General features: G+C 42.3%; 1 protein-coding gene across 10 annotated transcripts in view; it reads right to left on the bottom strand.

Moving 5' to 3' along the window:
* DAAM2 (dishevelled associated activator of morphogenesis 2) overlaps positions 1-16437 on the bottom strand; it is a 216917-nt gene that overhangs the window by 76236 nt on the left and 124244 nt on the right. For all 10 annotated transcript variants that reach the window (XM_083497181.1, XM_083497178.1, XM_083497174.1 and 7 more), the window contains 2 exons: positions 6842-6916; positions 1573-1667 (listed from right to left, as the gene is read on the bottom strand). In XM_083497181.1, coding sequence (XP_083353307.1) covers positions 1573-1667; positions 6842-6916 — 170 coding nt within the window. The remainder of the gene's footprint in view (positions 1-1572; positions 1668-6841; positions 6917-16437) is intronic.

The raw sequence follows: 16437 nt of genomic DNA, 5'->3' as shown, positions 1-16437 counted from the left end.
ACTCGCTAATCGCCCCCCAAAAAGGGAGCATGTTCACCATTTAGAATAACTGCCAAGAATGCAATACGAATTGCAAATATACCTATATAAATATATTTGCCTGGCTGGAGAGAAGAAGCCTGTAAAGAAGAGAATATAATTCCCCAAGTTTTGCTGGTAATTCTAGGCACAGAGTTTCACAAAGTGTGATTTGCAAACTACTAGAATATTGACAGGGAGAAACTTAGTCCGTGACGGCTGTTGGCCCAGGTGCCTTCAATTGGAGATTAAGCAATACGAAGAAAAGGAATATGTATGAAGTAAGGGGAGAAGCAGTAGAGCAGGTTATCCGAAGGAGTAGGATGGAGGAATAAACCCTTTTAATATATAAGGAATTTGGTAGTTGCCACATTATCAAGTTTTGCTCACATCAGAATGCCTCTTGCATCAAGTGCTCATTTATACCCAAGCCCCTCGTGCATTTGTTGGGATAAAAAAAAACAATCCCAGCTAATACGATGCAAAATTATACACCCAAAAATGTATATAAAAGGCTGCATCCAATGTTTGTCATGCTCAAAGGAGACCCACTGAAATTACTAGGCATGAGTAACATGAGTTCATTCATTTCATTAGGTCTATCATCGTTTTATGAGTATAAACACCAAAGTGTTTTGACACAGTCATGTGCATTGTTTTATGCATCTGTACCTGTGCTGGTGTTTTTTGGAAACATGGAATTTATCTGTGTATAATATTATACTGGAATAATGTATATAATATGTGATAATTGCTTGCATTTTTTAGTGGAACTCTTTTCCGTCGAGATCAAGGAGTAAGACAGGAACTGGGAAAATCCTTCCGTATGATAAGCTCAACATCAAGATTTTCAGAAAATTCCATGCACAAATGGACAGGTGAGGAAAGAGTTGCAATATGGTGTAGGACCCAAGTGGATAGAGTTAATATGGTTGAGTGCAGAGGCAGGAAACACTTCTTCTGCTGTGCATCACATTGTCCTGGGGGCAATCTGTCAGGGGCTGCGGGGAGTGCAGCTGGATCCAGCAATGGGCACAGCCAGAACCAAATGTGCATGGGGCACTTCTTTTTTCTGCCATGCCCTTTCTCTCTCTCTTTTTCCTACCTTTCCCCTAATTTTGTCCCTCCTTGCTACCCACTTGAAACTAGACAGGTGGACACACCCACATGCGGACCTTGGGCCACAAATTGCACATCCAATGGTTCAGAGGGAAGGTTGACATGGAAGATCTAGCAGGTTCGAAAAGGAAGAAGCTTATGATGACGACATGTGGTTTAAGAATCACTGCCGTATTTTAGATCCAGAGGAAAGTTGGCAGGTTTGAATGCAGCTGTGCAGATTCCCTGAGCTTCCCCCATCCCTTCAACAGTTCCATACTGGTTAACCTCAGAGAGAAAAGAACTTTTCTCCACCATCATGACAACTACACTCCCTCTGTGATTTTAGAGAACCAAATTAAGAGAACAGTCAAAACACTATACTTCTCCATGTTAGCTGATCTCAGCTCATGGCCCAAGAAGTGTGTGGTGTGGGGAGAGAGGATGGATAATTACCTCATGGGCTGAGTCCTCAGAGCTGTCTTCAAGTCTTCAACTATTTTATTCCTCATTTCCGTTTCTTCTTCATCAAATGCATACAAGGTCTGCATCTGTTTGGACGAAGCAAAGAAACAGTGACAAATCCAGCACTGGACGAAAGTTCAGAGAAATCTGAGGCTACTGAGCAACTCAGGATTCATCCACAAGAGCTTTTGCCAAACTAAACTGGAGATGCTGTTGGGAAGCTCACCAAGAAAGCAAAGTCTTCTCCAGAAACAAAGCTGGGTAAAAATGAGCTTCTGCCTAAGGATCAAAGAAGTCTGTGTCTTTAAGTGCAAAGTTGTTGCTTTTAACCAAATGGACACTGTGGGATGGCTGATATGGATCAGAATTCCAGTGTGGGAATTTTAATCTCCTTCTACCTCACCACCCAAGGTCCTGATTCAGTTTGTACCTCCAGCATAAGCAATTTAGTTAAGCGGGAAACTCTCATGCACTTTACTTGGGAGCTTTCACCCCTTTGGAAATACCAGTATGGGGACCCCCAACACAGATTAGGACCACAGTAGGGAAAATCCCCTAACCTCCTATAACTAGGATCCCAAACTGGATCGGGCACCTAGCTTGCAATGAGGTAGGCAAAAATCACAGGGCCAGAGCCAATTTGCCAAGTGGGAAAATTACTGCCTGGCTCAGAATAGGGCCACTAATGAAATCTATAGCAAGGTCATGCATGCACAAACAGTCAATATCTGAGGGAAGGAGATCTGGTGATGAATTTAGTGAGGAGGCCTGGGCAGACCTCAATTTATTCCCTAAGCATGGACCCAAGTGGACCCACAGGCGCATGGACCCACAGGTGCAGTTGGCTCTACCCCTGGGGAGGGCCTGCACAGTAGTCTGCCTGCAATTGGCAAATTTGGAATCCTGGCTAATGTGCGACTCCACAGGCCAAGCCATACTGGCCAGGCCCTTCACACCGGCACCAATGCTAAGAGCTGGATTGCGAAAAGGACAGGGCCAGGCAGCATCACCCCCTGACCATTTAAGGTAAGCTGACTTTTTAAAACAACAACAAGAAGAAGAACCATGTGCTTAGGAGCAAAGATACAGAGCTAAAGCATCATTTGGTTTGGCCCTAACTAAAGCTGCAATCCTAAGAGTGGTTACTGTATTAGGTTAAAAGAAAATCACAAAGGAATGGAAGCCCTGTTGAATTCAATGCAACTCATTTCTGAGTAAATCTGCTTAGCACATCTTGTTTTTCACTTTGGGTCCATTTTGAATGAATGAATGTGATGAAAGCTAAGGCGAGCTTGAAGAAACAGCCATCCTTCCAAGGCACTTATAATAACATCTTACAAACAGCGAAGTCTTTCATGCAGTGTTCAGCACAAATCAGATAAAATCTCACTTTCCTTGGAGAGCCTCTTTGCCCCACTCCCCGCTTCTCCACAAGCCCTTCTGTGTCACTTTGTGTTTGCAATTCATGCCATGCCAACACATGTCAAATCTTCAGGGTGGTCAGTTGATGAAGCAATGTGACTCTTATACACCCTGCAGCTGGCACAGGGAACTGGATTTAACTCCAAGGAGATACATACACTGATTCACACTAAAGTCAAATTCGCTCAGTTAAACGGAGCAAGCCTCCTCCTCTTCTAAGGGAGAGCAACTGATAGAAAACAAGGAAATAATGTTTGTGCCGGCATCCCTTCCACAAAGCCAGAAACAAAACAAAACTGGAGCACTCTAGCATGTCATGTGACCTGTGGCCCTCCAGCTTGCAACATCCTTGTCCAACAGCCATGGTGTCTGGGGCTGATGGGAGTTGGAATCCAGCAATATCTGTGGGCCACAGGTTCCCTATTCCTGTCCTAGAGAATCATGCTTATTTGGGGGAAAGATGCAGTCTCAATGACAGGTTCCTCAGAATGTGATCTGGAGCTAAACTTGTATTCCTTTCTGCAGTGGCTTATCAGCACCCTCTTTTTTCCTGCAGTGCCGGGGAAGGGGGTTGATCCACCAGTGCCCACTTTTGAAACACTCATATACTGAATTTTATTATCCCTATGATTTAGGGTGCCATGAGTATACAACTAGAGCTTGGTTGAAATTGAAGGATTCCTGAATCCAAAACAAAACAAAACAGAGCCAAATAATCCCAGCATTCTGGGATAATTATAGACAATTAGAAGCTGCTGCCAGCAAAAACCAGCAAAAACCAAGACTCACACCAGTCTTGGTCTCCACAATTGTTTCATTTCATTACCATGAAGTCATTTCATTGTGTGGTCACATGACTGCTCTATCATGTGACCACACAGCGAAATGACTTCATGGCAATTTATATGCAAATAACTAAAAAAGAAAGGGACGCGGGTGGCGCTGTGGGTTAAACCACAGAGCCTAGGACTTGCTGATCAGAAGGTCGGCGGTTCGAATCCCCATGACGGGGTGAGCTCCGGTTGCTCGGTCCCTGATCCTGCCAACCTAGAAGTTCGAAAGCACGTCAAAGTGCAAGTAGATAAATAGGTACTGCTCCGCGGGAAGGTAAACGGTGTTTCCGTGCACTGCTCTGGTTCGCCAGAAGCGGCTTAGTCATGCTGGCCACATGACCTAGAAGCTGTACGCCGGCTCCCTCTGCCACTAAAGCGAGATGAGCGCCGCAACCCCAGAGTCAGTCACGACTGGACCTAATGGTCAGGGTCCCTTTACCTTACTTTAACCAAAAAAGAATAAAACCCTCAGATAGTGACTTTGTCACCTTCGCTTTCTAAGGGTGGTGCTTACCTGACACCACTTTGATGGGGATTACCTAAATGACCCTATCAAAGACAGAGTGTGGTAGGTAGGTGGTCTACACAACCTCTGCAGCTAGCACTAGCGGGCAGGAGCAGCACCATCGTCATGACCAATAATATTTATATACGGCTTAATATGCGAAATCCCTAAGCAATTTTCATAAAACACAGTAAGATTGGAAAAGGGAGATGTATACACGACATTTGAAACCCACAATGGAAAGAAATACATCCGTAAAAACAGAGAAGCCATCTCTAAAACATGCAGTTAAATATCAATGATCTTACGAGTCAGGAAATGCCTGCTTAAAAGGATGGGTCTTTAGGAGGTGTCTCAACCCTGTCCAGATAGGGGAGGTTGGCGTATAAGTCAAAGCTGATGGAAGACACTCCACATCACTGAGCCAACTTCAGCCTCAAAGGACAGCGAGGGACCCAGAAGTACCCCCAAGATACATATCTGCCCCATCAGATGGAGTGTAACCCCATCTACATCTCAGAGCACATTGCAGACTCATCGCCATCTAGACCTGCTATGTCCTCATTCCTTTTAATCTGCCTGCACCTTAATTTGAACTGCAATTCTATACACCCTCACCTGAGAGTAAATCTCACTGAACTCAATGAGACTTGCTTCTGAGCAGGCACACATAGGATTACACTGTTCTGTCTCCCCACCCCCACCCCCCGTTCCCTATCATTAATAGTGGGGCAGAGAGAAGCAAACGAAAATGACCCGAGTAGATTTAGCGTCTATCTCTGAGATGTGCTGAAAGACGTATTTTCTTTTCTGCTCTATAAAGCTCTTGTGCTGCAAGCAAATCATTTCCAAACCATGAAAAGTAAATGTGTAACAGCTGTATTGATGACCTCGGACACACACACACCCTCTTTTAAATGTCATGTGCTCAGGATAGCTGTGGCTCTAAAGAGCTACTTCTGAAGCTATCATTCATTTGCAAACCATATATATATGAAATCACTCAAGATATCCCTCAAGTAATTAAGGAACAAAAGAAGAAAAGGCACACTAACCTGGGAACTTCCTCTCTGCCCAGAACGTTGGAGGCTATACACCACACCCCCTCAACAGTATTTATAGGAACTCAAACACTGAGATCCTGCTCTGTTCCAGTAACAAGAAGCCGAAAGCACCAGCCTGAAGATGACGAGTGAGACCTCGTCGAAACGTCGCCTAGACACCCCAACTCTTACACGGGAAGACACCCGAAGACACCAAAACCTGCATATATATATATATATATATATATATATATATATATATATATATATGAGAGTGCCGATATTGACAAGCTTCCAAAAGCAACATGGGGGTGTAAAGGTAACTTTTCTGTTCCACAGGAAAGCAGGGAATGGGTTTATTTGGGTTGCTAAGCTTAGACGATTGAAGACAGAAAGCAGAATGTCTAAGCGTTCACGTGCTCATGTTGTTGGGAGAGAGGGGAAGAATGAGGGAAGCAAAGGGCAACCATTTCCATATAAGCACCCATTGGCGCCAAGATCCATTCCAGTGGATCACCATGTGGATGGCACATGTTGGCTGGGCCCACTTCAACCATGGCTCCATGTTGCAGTGAGAGGGCAAGGAGGGAATAATACCAGAACAGCCAGAAGGGCTATAAGCTGGGTGGTAGAGCATGTGTGCTGCATGCAAAAGGTCCCAAATTCAGTCTCCAGCATCACCAGGTAGGACTGGAAGAGACTCCTACATTAAATGCTGGAGAGTCCCTGCCAATCAGTGGAGGCAGTACTGAGCTAAATGAACCAATGCTCTGACTCAGTATAAGGCAGCTGCCTACATCCCAATCAAATATATATTTTTAGAAGGAGGCCTAATATTGTTTTTCCATTGTCTATCCACTCTTTGGCAAGAACACTAAAAGGTGGGAAAAAGTTTACTTCTTAATAAACTACTGGGTAGAATATTGCCTGCACACTTTTCCTTCTTATCTCCACCAGTGCTATTTTTCTAGAAAAAAAGGTGCCAGAACTCACTATGAATGCCTCCCTTGTTCTCTTATAATGGCAATGGCGCCCACCTGAGAAGTGCCAGAACTGAGTTTCAGTGAGTTCCTGCTGAAAAAAGCCCTGATTTCCACAAGTGGTTTAATGTTTATGATGGTTCAGGGTGGTATTGGCTCAGAGTAGACCTACTGAAACGAATGGACCTAACTTAGGCATATTGTAATGGATCTACTCTAATAGTTAGTTGAATGTTACCATTATTGTAAATTAAACACATAAATTAATTAAAGAAAATAGAGACATACTCTACTGTTCACAAAGGCTGAAATTTCAGGAAAGGGGTCTAGAATATCTCTGAGAAGTCAGACCCTACCACAATATGGGAGTGGGGGAAACTGATATGACAGTGCCTCTAACCCACTATGTCAGAATGGCCGAGGCAACAATATTCTCAGAGAAAGCAACTTTTCAGCAGTATGCCACAAGATACTTACTGCAGCCATGGAGTTGATGCGGTCAATGTAATAGTCTGGCCAACTTGTAGCAAGCTTATTAGGGTCTTCTTGCTCCTGAAAAGAGAAAATCAAAGTTATATGAGATATATAAGAGATTGCCACAATCATCATTACAATCCAAGCTATCTTCTTTTTGAACCATACTTAATTTTACACACCTCTGTCATGTCATCTGCTAAGCTTACTTATCCCAACCATTGTACTTTTTCCTCACAGGGCAAGTTGCTCCAACTTGTTTTAAAATTTGGTTGCATTTTTCTGAACTTTTCAGAGCTATACAGCACCCCTTTCAAGCTGTGGTAACTAGAACTGTACACAATGTTCTCAACCACAGATTTGTGTAATGGCATTATGATACTGGCAATTTTATTTTCAACCCCTTTCCTAAAGATTTCTAACATGGATTTTGTCTTTTTCAGAGTTGCCACACACTTGGTTGTCATTTTCACTGAGGTATCCATCATGACTTCATCTGAGATATGTTTCCTGATCATCATCACTGCCAGCAGCTCAAACCCTATACAGTGGTACCTCCGGTTACAGACGCTTCTGGTTACAGACTACGCTAACCCAGAAATAGTACCTCGGGTTAATAACTTTGCTTCAGGATGAGAACAGAAATCGCGCAGCGGGAGGCCCCATTAGCTAAAGTGGTACCACAGATTAAGAACAGTTTCAGTTTAAGAACGCACCTCCAGAATGAATTAAGTTCTTAACCCGAGGTACCACTGTAAGAGCATACATTAGGATTTTTTACCCAAAATTTGCATCACTTTACACATGTTTACACTGAATTGCATTTGCTGTTTTAATGCTAACAAACCATGATCTCAAAGTCAGACGTTATGCTGAGCTAGATACTGTAGTTTGCTTCTCCCTTATGAATATTATTTGCAACTTGTATCCAGGGTTTTACTTGTGTTCAAGTGAACTTGAGTAGAAGCACCCTGCACTCCTCCCCCATTTAAGACAGGAAGGTTGGGGCTGATGCCCACTGAGATGCAGGGCCTGTAAGCATGTCCCTGATCCTGTCCCCACTTTTCAACATCGCAAGTTCAAGCAAATGGCTAAACACAGCTCTTCCAATTTCCTTGTTTCCACTAGCAAGTAACAATATGGTACCACAATGCTATGAGTAAAATGGCAGCGCTTTCTTTGTTTAAAGGAAGGAGAGGGTTAGATGAGCAGTTTGTGTCTGCTTCACGGAGCTGCAATATTTCCAGTCACTGGGGTGCTTCCTCCCATGTGATGCCTCCCTACAGAGGCATCCTTATGTAATGGAGCTCACATTAGGAAGAATAACTACAGAAAACTGCTGTTTGTGCATATCAGGCATATCTATCTTCAGTTCATAGAAAAAGCACACAATACAAAGTTGATAACCAGTGCATTACTTTTAGATAATACTGTAATCGTATCATGACTCGAATGCAAGAACAGACACAGAGAGCTAATCTATGCCTACTTAAATAAAGGTCATTCCAAAGAGGGCTGCGCTTATATAGAATCTCATTTATAAATGATCAAGGTAGAGAAAGCTTTTAAATTTATCCTCTTTTCTTTTCCACCAATTTTCATGTATTAACTATCAATCGTATTGTGAGTCTAGTCTAAGGATTTGCCACTATTTTTTATCCCTGTTTTCAGGGGAGGGGGACCTAGGTTGATCTTGTGTCCTACTTTACAGTCCTCTACTTGGAGGGGCTGTCAAAGGTCAGTTCTCTATTTTAGAGGCAAAGTATGATTTAAGGATAAGGAACAACACAAAGGGGGGAGCAGGAACCTTGAAGTTGCCCATCCATAGATAGCAGTGCCTGCTGTCTTCCCCACTATGGTGTAATGTGTTGAGTCCTAGAGATAATTACTATTTTTAAATTTGCATCTATACATATCAAATGCAATCAAATCTATACATATCAAATGCAAGTTTTATGCAGATCTATGTCTTCCTTTTTCCTCTGAGAAACATGAGAATTATTATTATTATTATTATTATTAAAAGTTGATTTTCTAAATATCAGTCCTGAATACAAATTGGATGTAGATATTTCACACACCAATTTCCCTGTATCCACTTCCAGGCTTTAGTTTTTACTGAATACAAGGAGCTGAAATAATCACAAGGGTGATTTTGTTCTAAGTGTCAAAACATTTTACTACTTCAACCTTTATTCTAGTAAGCTTACGAAGTGTGTGAGAAATGGGTTAAGACAATATTGACCAGCTACTATTCAAATAAGCTCTTCTATCTACAGCAAATGCAGGAAACCCCTTTTTACGTCCACCAAAGCCGTTCTTGCAGACACAAGCGTTTGGGATGTATTTGAGATTCCATTATTAATACCATTTGATAATGGCTCATCTCACCTCTCCTCTTAGCCAGATGCTGGGTGAACATTTATAAGAATCAGAATTTGTCTGGAGAGGCCCACAAATTACTGCTCTCTGGGGTGAATGGCACTGTTTCCATTTACAGTGGTGCCTCGCAAGACGGAAAGAATCCGTTATGTGATTCTCTTCGTCTAGCGGTTTTTTCGTCTTGCGAAGCAAGCCCATTGAAGGATTAGTGGATTAGCGCTATTAGCGGCTTTTAACGGCTTTTAGCGGCTTATCTGCTGATCGGATCAGCTGATAAGCGGCTTAGCGGCTTAGAAAAAGGGGGGAGGGGAAAAAACCAGCAGGAACTCGCAAGACATTGTCGTCTTGCGAAGCAAGCCCATAGGAAATTCGTTTTGCAAAGCACCTCCAAAACGGAAAACTCTTTCGTCTAGCGAGTTTTCCGTCTTGCGAGGCATTCGTCTTGCAGGGCACCACTGTAAACACAAAACACAAAACTGAGTATTTCGGAACCTGGATCAGCAAGGAAACTCTTGTGTCAGATGGCTGCAATACAACTTAGTATGAGTGGTGGTGGGGAGACCTTTCGTGCACCAGGAGATGCAGAAGGAACACATTGGCCCTACTCTCTAAAGCTCAACAACTTTTGGGGTGTCCTGGTTTTTACTTTTTAAAATATGGCAACCCTAGAATATATGGAAACAATTACCCAACTACAGGAGCAGGGCATGAATGGAATATATTATAGAAAAGCCTACTTTAAACTCCCACTGAATAGTGTAAATTTAAAAACAGATGGCAATCTGGAGTATTTCATAAGCAGCTGTCTCATTCTTCCCAATGCAACAACACTATAATCAATATGAGAACATCTTCCAATTCCAGACGAGTGCAATGCAGTCAACATATATTTTAACTACAGAAGCTAAGTGTCTTCAACAGGCCCCCTTCCAACATGGAACCTGGAACCTGGGAGATTCAACAGTCTTCAATGAGTGTTTAGAAGAAGGCAATGGGTTTTTTTGTATTTGTGATGGTACTCACTGGCATGGAGTACTAGCACCTCTTTTTTGTTGCACATGGCAAACATGTTGTGGTGGCTCCCACAGAACTTTTTTTCAAGATATGAGTACCAGCATCCCATTTTTATTTTTACAAAAATAAAACAGCACTGGAAACAAGAAACCAAACAAACAGAAGTCGGTCTATTCAGTGGGTATTTATGGATTCTCCGTTAAGTTCATCTAAACACCAGGAAGAACTTTCTGGCAGTAAGAGCTGTTTGACAGTGGTAGACTCTCCTTCCTTGGAGGTTTTTAAGCAGTGGTTGGATGGCCATCTGTCATGGATGCTTTAGTTAGATTTGACCAGACCAGACCATGCTTTGTTTTATTATTTGGGGGAGGGAGGCAGATGACGGATTTGAGGCTAGTGTTTGTTTGAAAACCAGATTTCTTTAGGCTGAATTCAACAACGAAAACAACTTTTAATCAGCTGCTGCATTGCTTGGCCCAGTTCTGCAAGGTCTGATTTAGTTTCTCTCTCCCCACCCCCTCAAATCTATGAAATATGGAACATTCTTCAAACTAAGGGATGCTCGCCTCATTGGGCTGTGATCAATTATACTTCTACTGGCTGGCGTTCTCTGATTAATGTGCAAAATATGTACAGCCTCTTCCCCCTAAGCTATAGGACACAATATACATTTATAACTGAAGCTTGAAGCAAGTTCAAGATTTTCCAGACTTCTTTCTTACTCTTTCTCTCTCTCACACATACAGTATATACAACTCCTAAGGCAGGCAAGTCACAAGAGCCTTCAGTTTTGAAGCAGGGCAGACCAAATGGTCCACGTTAATCAGTGGGGAGATGCAATTGCAATGCACTCTTTCCCAAAAGGTACAATTAAGCACTTACAAAGCATTGTTAGACACTTACTGATACATCTCCCCCAAGGGTTCTGAAGGCAAAAGGAAATAATTGTCCCTTCCAGAAATGGGCAAGAGATGTGTGCAAACTTTCCTTTCAGTTTCTGCGAAGTAAACTGTGAATATTCATCAATAAACAGCAGCTTAATGACTATGAAAAATAGACCTTTCCAGTGTGAAGAACAAGTGTGCATAACTGATTTCTAATAGTCAGCAGTAAGGCCTAGCAACAAAAGTTAACAGTTGAATTGCATAGCTTGTTCTTCTTTGTTGATAGAAGGGAGAATCAGGCCTCTATAATGTGGTCAACCTTTTCTGGCTCACTTTTCCATATGTATATATTTGAACAGGAAGGAGAAGGAGGCTTGAATAAACTGCTTTTTAGCTAACCAGATTGTGCCAGAACGCAAGAGTTTTCATATGTGCATTTAATAGCATAGATAGAAAAGCCTGCATCAAACACTATGCGCAATCTTGTGACTTGAAGTAGAGATTGAATTGCTCAAAGTAAGCCGGAGCTGCAAAACTGCAGCCGCTCGAAGCAGTGATTTAATCTTTCAAAACTCAAAACATGTCTGTGGTGCTCAATTGTGCATTTTTTAATATTAGCATAATAGCTCATCTCCCTATTACTGTGGTTACAAATTTGGTGCCCCTCCCCCCTGCCCCAATAAGTGAGTATATACTAAGGTCAGAGCACACATTACAGCCACAACAGAAAGGCTATCAAGGCCAGCATTAACACAGTCAAGTGCTAACTCCTCTGCACTATGACTCATCAAACTGAGAGTCTCAGCAGAAGATCAGAAGAGCCTGATGGATCAGACTCATGGTCCATCTAGTCCTGTTCTCACAGTAGCCAACCACATGTCTGTGGGAAACCCACAAGCAGAACCTGAGGACGAGAGCACTCTTCTCTGTGGTTTCCAGCAACTGGAATTCAGAAGCATAACTGTCTAAGCAGAGCATAGCCATCACGGCAAATAGAAACTGATAGCCTTATCTTCCATCCAAGTCTCACAGTAGTAAATGGAAACACAGAGAATCAGGATTAGAGACTCACAGTGCAATAGTGAAGATCCACATGAGAAGTGGGTTTTATTAGAGTCAAGCATCTATTGTCACAGGGTGGCGATGGGCCCCATCCCTATAAGGTGCCAAAAAGCGAGGTGACAATGAGCCTATCTCAACTGAGCACCAGCCTCAGAATTATATAATTCTATTAGTATTTCTATATGCAAAAAGTGGAGCAAAGGAGAAGAGATTATATATATATAAAAATACAGTATGTGTTTCCCTATTAAGGAGCCTTCCGACAGCACAGTGATTGAAAGACTGTCTAGGAGATCCTCTTACTCCAAAATACAGTGGCAATATATTAAATGTAACCCACAGTTATCTCAATTGCTCCTCAAACTTTTTCTCGTCACATTTTCCAGAACATGTGGGATGAAAGGTTTATGCATTCTTTTAACATTATACACATACATGCTCATGCTCTCTCGCTCTCTCTCATTCACACACACACACACACACACAGAGAGAGAGAGAGAGAGAGAGAATTCAATTCATGCTTCACTTAAACAATAATAATTATTTCTGTTTCAAATGAATTGGTCCTAACTAGCTTAGGTATACAAGAAGAGAATCCAAAACCTTTGTTTTGTTTTTCAATCAGGGCTACCCAGCAGTCAGCAAGGCATTCGAAATGGTCCAGCATTCCAGACCTGGATGGAGCTAATGTCTGGGTGCATTATGTGAAATCTGAAGACTGGGGTTTATTTTTTTAAAAACCCAAGCATTTCGAGAGACCTCAGACCCTGATTTAAATAAACTGTGTAATTGCAATGTTTAAAACAGGCTTAAACTTTACAATAACTGTATCTGGTACAGACCCTTCCATGGGTGTTTTTGGAGGAAAACACCATTTTAGGAAACTCTAAACTGCTGTGCGACTTGCTTACATTTTTTAAAAAAAAAAAATAAAACTCCCTCATATTTGCGAGCAAAAGGTAGATACCCATCCCCTCAATACAAATGCAAGAATAGCTTAAAGGACAGCATATGCTGGCATCCATCTGTATCAGGAAACAATGAAGAAGTGTGCCTTTGGGGGTGAAGTCAAAATGTTGGAGGGTGACAGCACCTGCAGTGGCTGTAAGACAGCATGGTACACAAGCATTACATTGCTGTTTTCTGCCCCAAATAGGTTGTGTGTGGATGACACACAGATGGCTAGAAAGGCATTTGGTCTGATCCAGCAGGGCTCTCATCAACTGCATACATGCTTTTGAGAACCCTGTTCCATTCATGGCTACCAGATATAGGTATACATCTGTTTAAATATGTGGGTATGTTATTCATAGTTGATGTGCTTGCTCCGAGAACCAGCACCATAGAGCAACAGTCAATAGGGGTTCTATAGAACCATCTACAAAGACTGCCTCCTCCACTATGGATTCCCTGCTAAACAGTCCCCTTCACCCATTAAGTTAGAATGTGAAGATACTGGTAGCTGCTCAATACGAAAATGACCCTTTGGAGATCTGACAAAGGAAGATTTCACATGCTTTCTGCAAAGGTTATAAAATTTATTTAAGCACACACATTTTTAAAACCTGCCCTTTTAACCCATTTTATCGTATTCCAAGAGTTAGAAATTCTTCCTTAACATGAGGGCAAAGACTAGCTGGAAATGCAATTAATAATAATCCTTCTCATTTTTACAACTTATTTTCTACTACTATCATTTTTTTTATTCCTTTCTTATGTGCAACTGTAAAGGTAAAGGTACCCCTGCCCGTACGGGCCAGTCTTGACAGACTCTAGGGTTGTGCACTCATCTCACTCTAGAGGCCGGGAGCCAGCGCTGTCCGCAGACACTTCTGGGTCACATGGCCAGCGTGACCAAGCTGCTCTGGCGAGCCAGCGCAGCACACGGAAACGCCGTTTACCTTCCCGCTAGTAAGCGGTCCCTATTTATCTACTTGCACCCGGGGGTGCTTTCGAACTGCTAGGTTGGCAGGCGCTGGGACCGAGCAACGGGAGCGCACCCCGCCACGGGGATTCGAACCGCCGACCATGCGATCGGCAAGTCCTAGGCGCTGAGGTTTAACCCACAGCGCCACCCGCGTCCAAACTTGCAACTTACATTGTTGCAATTTTGACAAAGACTATTTCCACTTCTACTTGCATAGTGGAGAATAATCGAAGTCTAGGTTTACTTTCTAGCATGCTAAGGCAGCTAGCCTAAAACCCTTCTCCCCACTGTTCTAAAAACTCATTATGAAGTATCAATAAACCATTTGATCACACACTTTGCACACTCTAACCACAAATACTCTTTGAGTTTGCTGATCATGTGTTTGTGTTTGCTGATCATGTGTTTCAGTACTGAAAGTGCCTGAATGTGTCTGGATGGTGCCCAATGCAGTCCACAATTATACATTTCATACATACCAAAGCTCTGTTTTATTCGCCATCTCTGAAAGCGGTAGACCCTCTCTCCTTTTAATCCCCTTTTCTGCCAAAACCCCTCAAGGCTCTTTGCCTGGCCTTTGCCAATTCTCTCTCCTCTGACAGTGCAACCTCTACTCCAGTGACATCAAAATTTCCCCCTCAATCAAATCCCACATCTCCACTTGCCTCTCCAACATTTCATTCTGGATGATTTGCCAACACCTCAAATTCATCGCATCCAAAACCAGTGTCTAATTTTTCCTGTCCCTTCTCTGCTGTCTCTTGCTATTAACATTATTGTTCAACTGATCACTCAATCCTACGGTGGAGCTTACAGCCCATCAATACCCCTGGGAACATGTACTTTTCCTTTTCCACATCTGTTGTCAAAATGCGGGTTTGTACACTGATATGATATAATTTCAATGATGAAAACCGAAATACCAGCTTCTTCCATACATTTGCACCAGGCAATCGGTTTGATGCCTCAGGCTCTAGGAACCAGCCAAAGCCATCTCTCAGCCATTCTGAAGGAGAAAGCAGGAGGTAGCAGTGGAGGTTTCCCCTCACTTGCCTCCTGGGACATCTGTGGTCACCACCCTTAGGTTAAGCAAGAAGGTTCTTTATACCTAAAATCTAAGGATTTTAAACATCACCTCACCTGGCCGAGATAACTACATTTGTCAAGTGACACCTTGGTAATATGAAACACTGAAAATTTTATCCTTGAAAACCTCAAAAGATTGTGTAACTTGGACCTTAGAGCCCATTTATATATTAGCAGTTGTTCCAAAGAGAGGCAGCCTAAGGATGACTGCTCTCAAGAGCATCTGAAGTAACAGAAACATGGGAAGCGGGACAAGAATATGGCTACTTCCCATGCCAAAGTCACCCCATGGGATGCAGAAGGTAAACATTTTTTCCAGCCCTACTTACATGACTCACATCCTTCAAATATTACCAAGAGTGGTATGGGAGAAGCAACTTCTGATAATATCAAAAATGCCATTAGCTTGACTGAAATAACCGGTTGCGTGGAACATTCTGACTAGCTACACTCGTATCAAGTCATTCTGACCAGCTACCCTCACAGTTTGAAGGCTTGTTCTAAATTGCTAAGAGAAGTTATTCCGGACCTCAGATTTTCAGACATCTGTAAGCCTTTTAAAAAATGGGGGGGGGGGAGAGAAGGGGAGAAGCTGCAAATCTTCTCTGCCTTTCCCATGGTAAGAGAAAAGAAATTCTTCAGGTTTAAAAAATAAATATATAATTTTCAAGGGCTTGACCCTCAGCGACCTCCATTCTTAAGATAAACAAATGAGCCAGCATTGCATAACGGAAACTGTGAGTTAAGCTGAGAAAGTTAGAAAGCGCAAGAGAAAAAACAGAACTCTCATCCCTTCTGCTGTTCCCCAGAATACAGCTGACATTTTCAGAGTTTTATCTAGGAGTGGATATTCTTCAGTGGAATGTCAGCACATAGATGGATTCCTGAGAAAGAGTTCAAATTGCTTTTTCCTTGATGTCAGCAAGTATAGAGTGAAACACGAATGAAAGCTTTACCAGAAAATATCTGTCACCTTTCAGGTACTATAAGTGGCCAGGTGAACAGAACTTTGTTGATGTTGCTTACCAATCAGAGGACATGTGCATAAGTTTAATAATTACACGTGTAATTTACAAAACAGTAGACTTGGAATTGCCAACATGGTTCTCAAGGAACTTCCATTTCTGGTTTCCTAGACAAGAGCTCTGTTGTCATTTTTAAATTTTGTACCTTGCCTGGAAAATATTAGGTGTAATAAGTAATTGACTCATCTTTGTAGATGTGTCTCCACCATAATCATCTCT

This window comes from Podarcis liolepis (genome assembly GCF_965112155.1).
Source record: "Podarcis liolepis genome assembly, chromosome: 3".
Lineage (NCBI taxonomy): Eukaryota > Metazoa > Chordata > Lepidosauria > Squamata > Lacertidae > Podarcis > Podarcis liolepis.
Note: the sequence above shows the minus strand (reverse complement) of the source record. Positions and strands in the feature narration are given on the sequence as shown.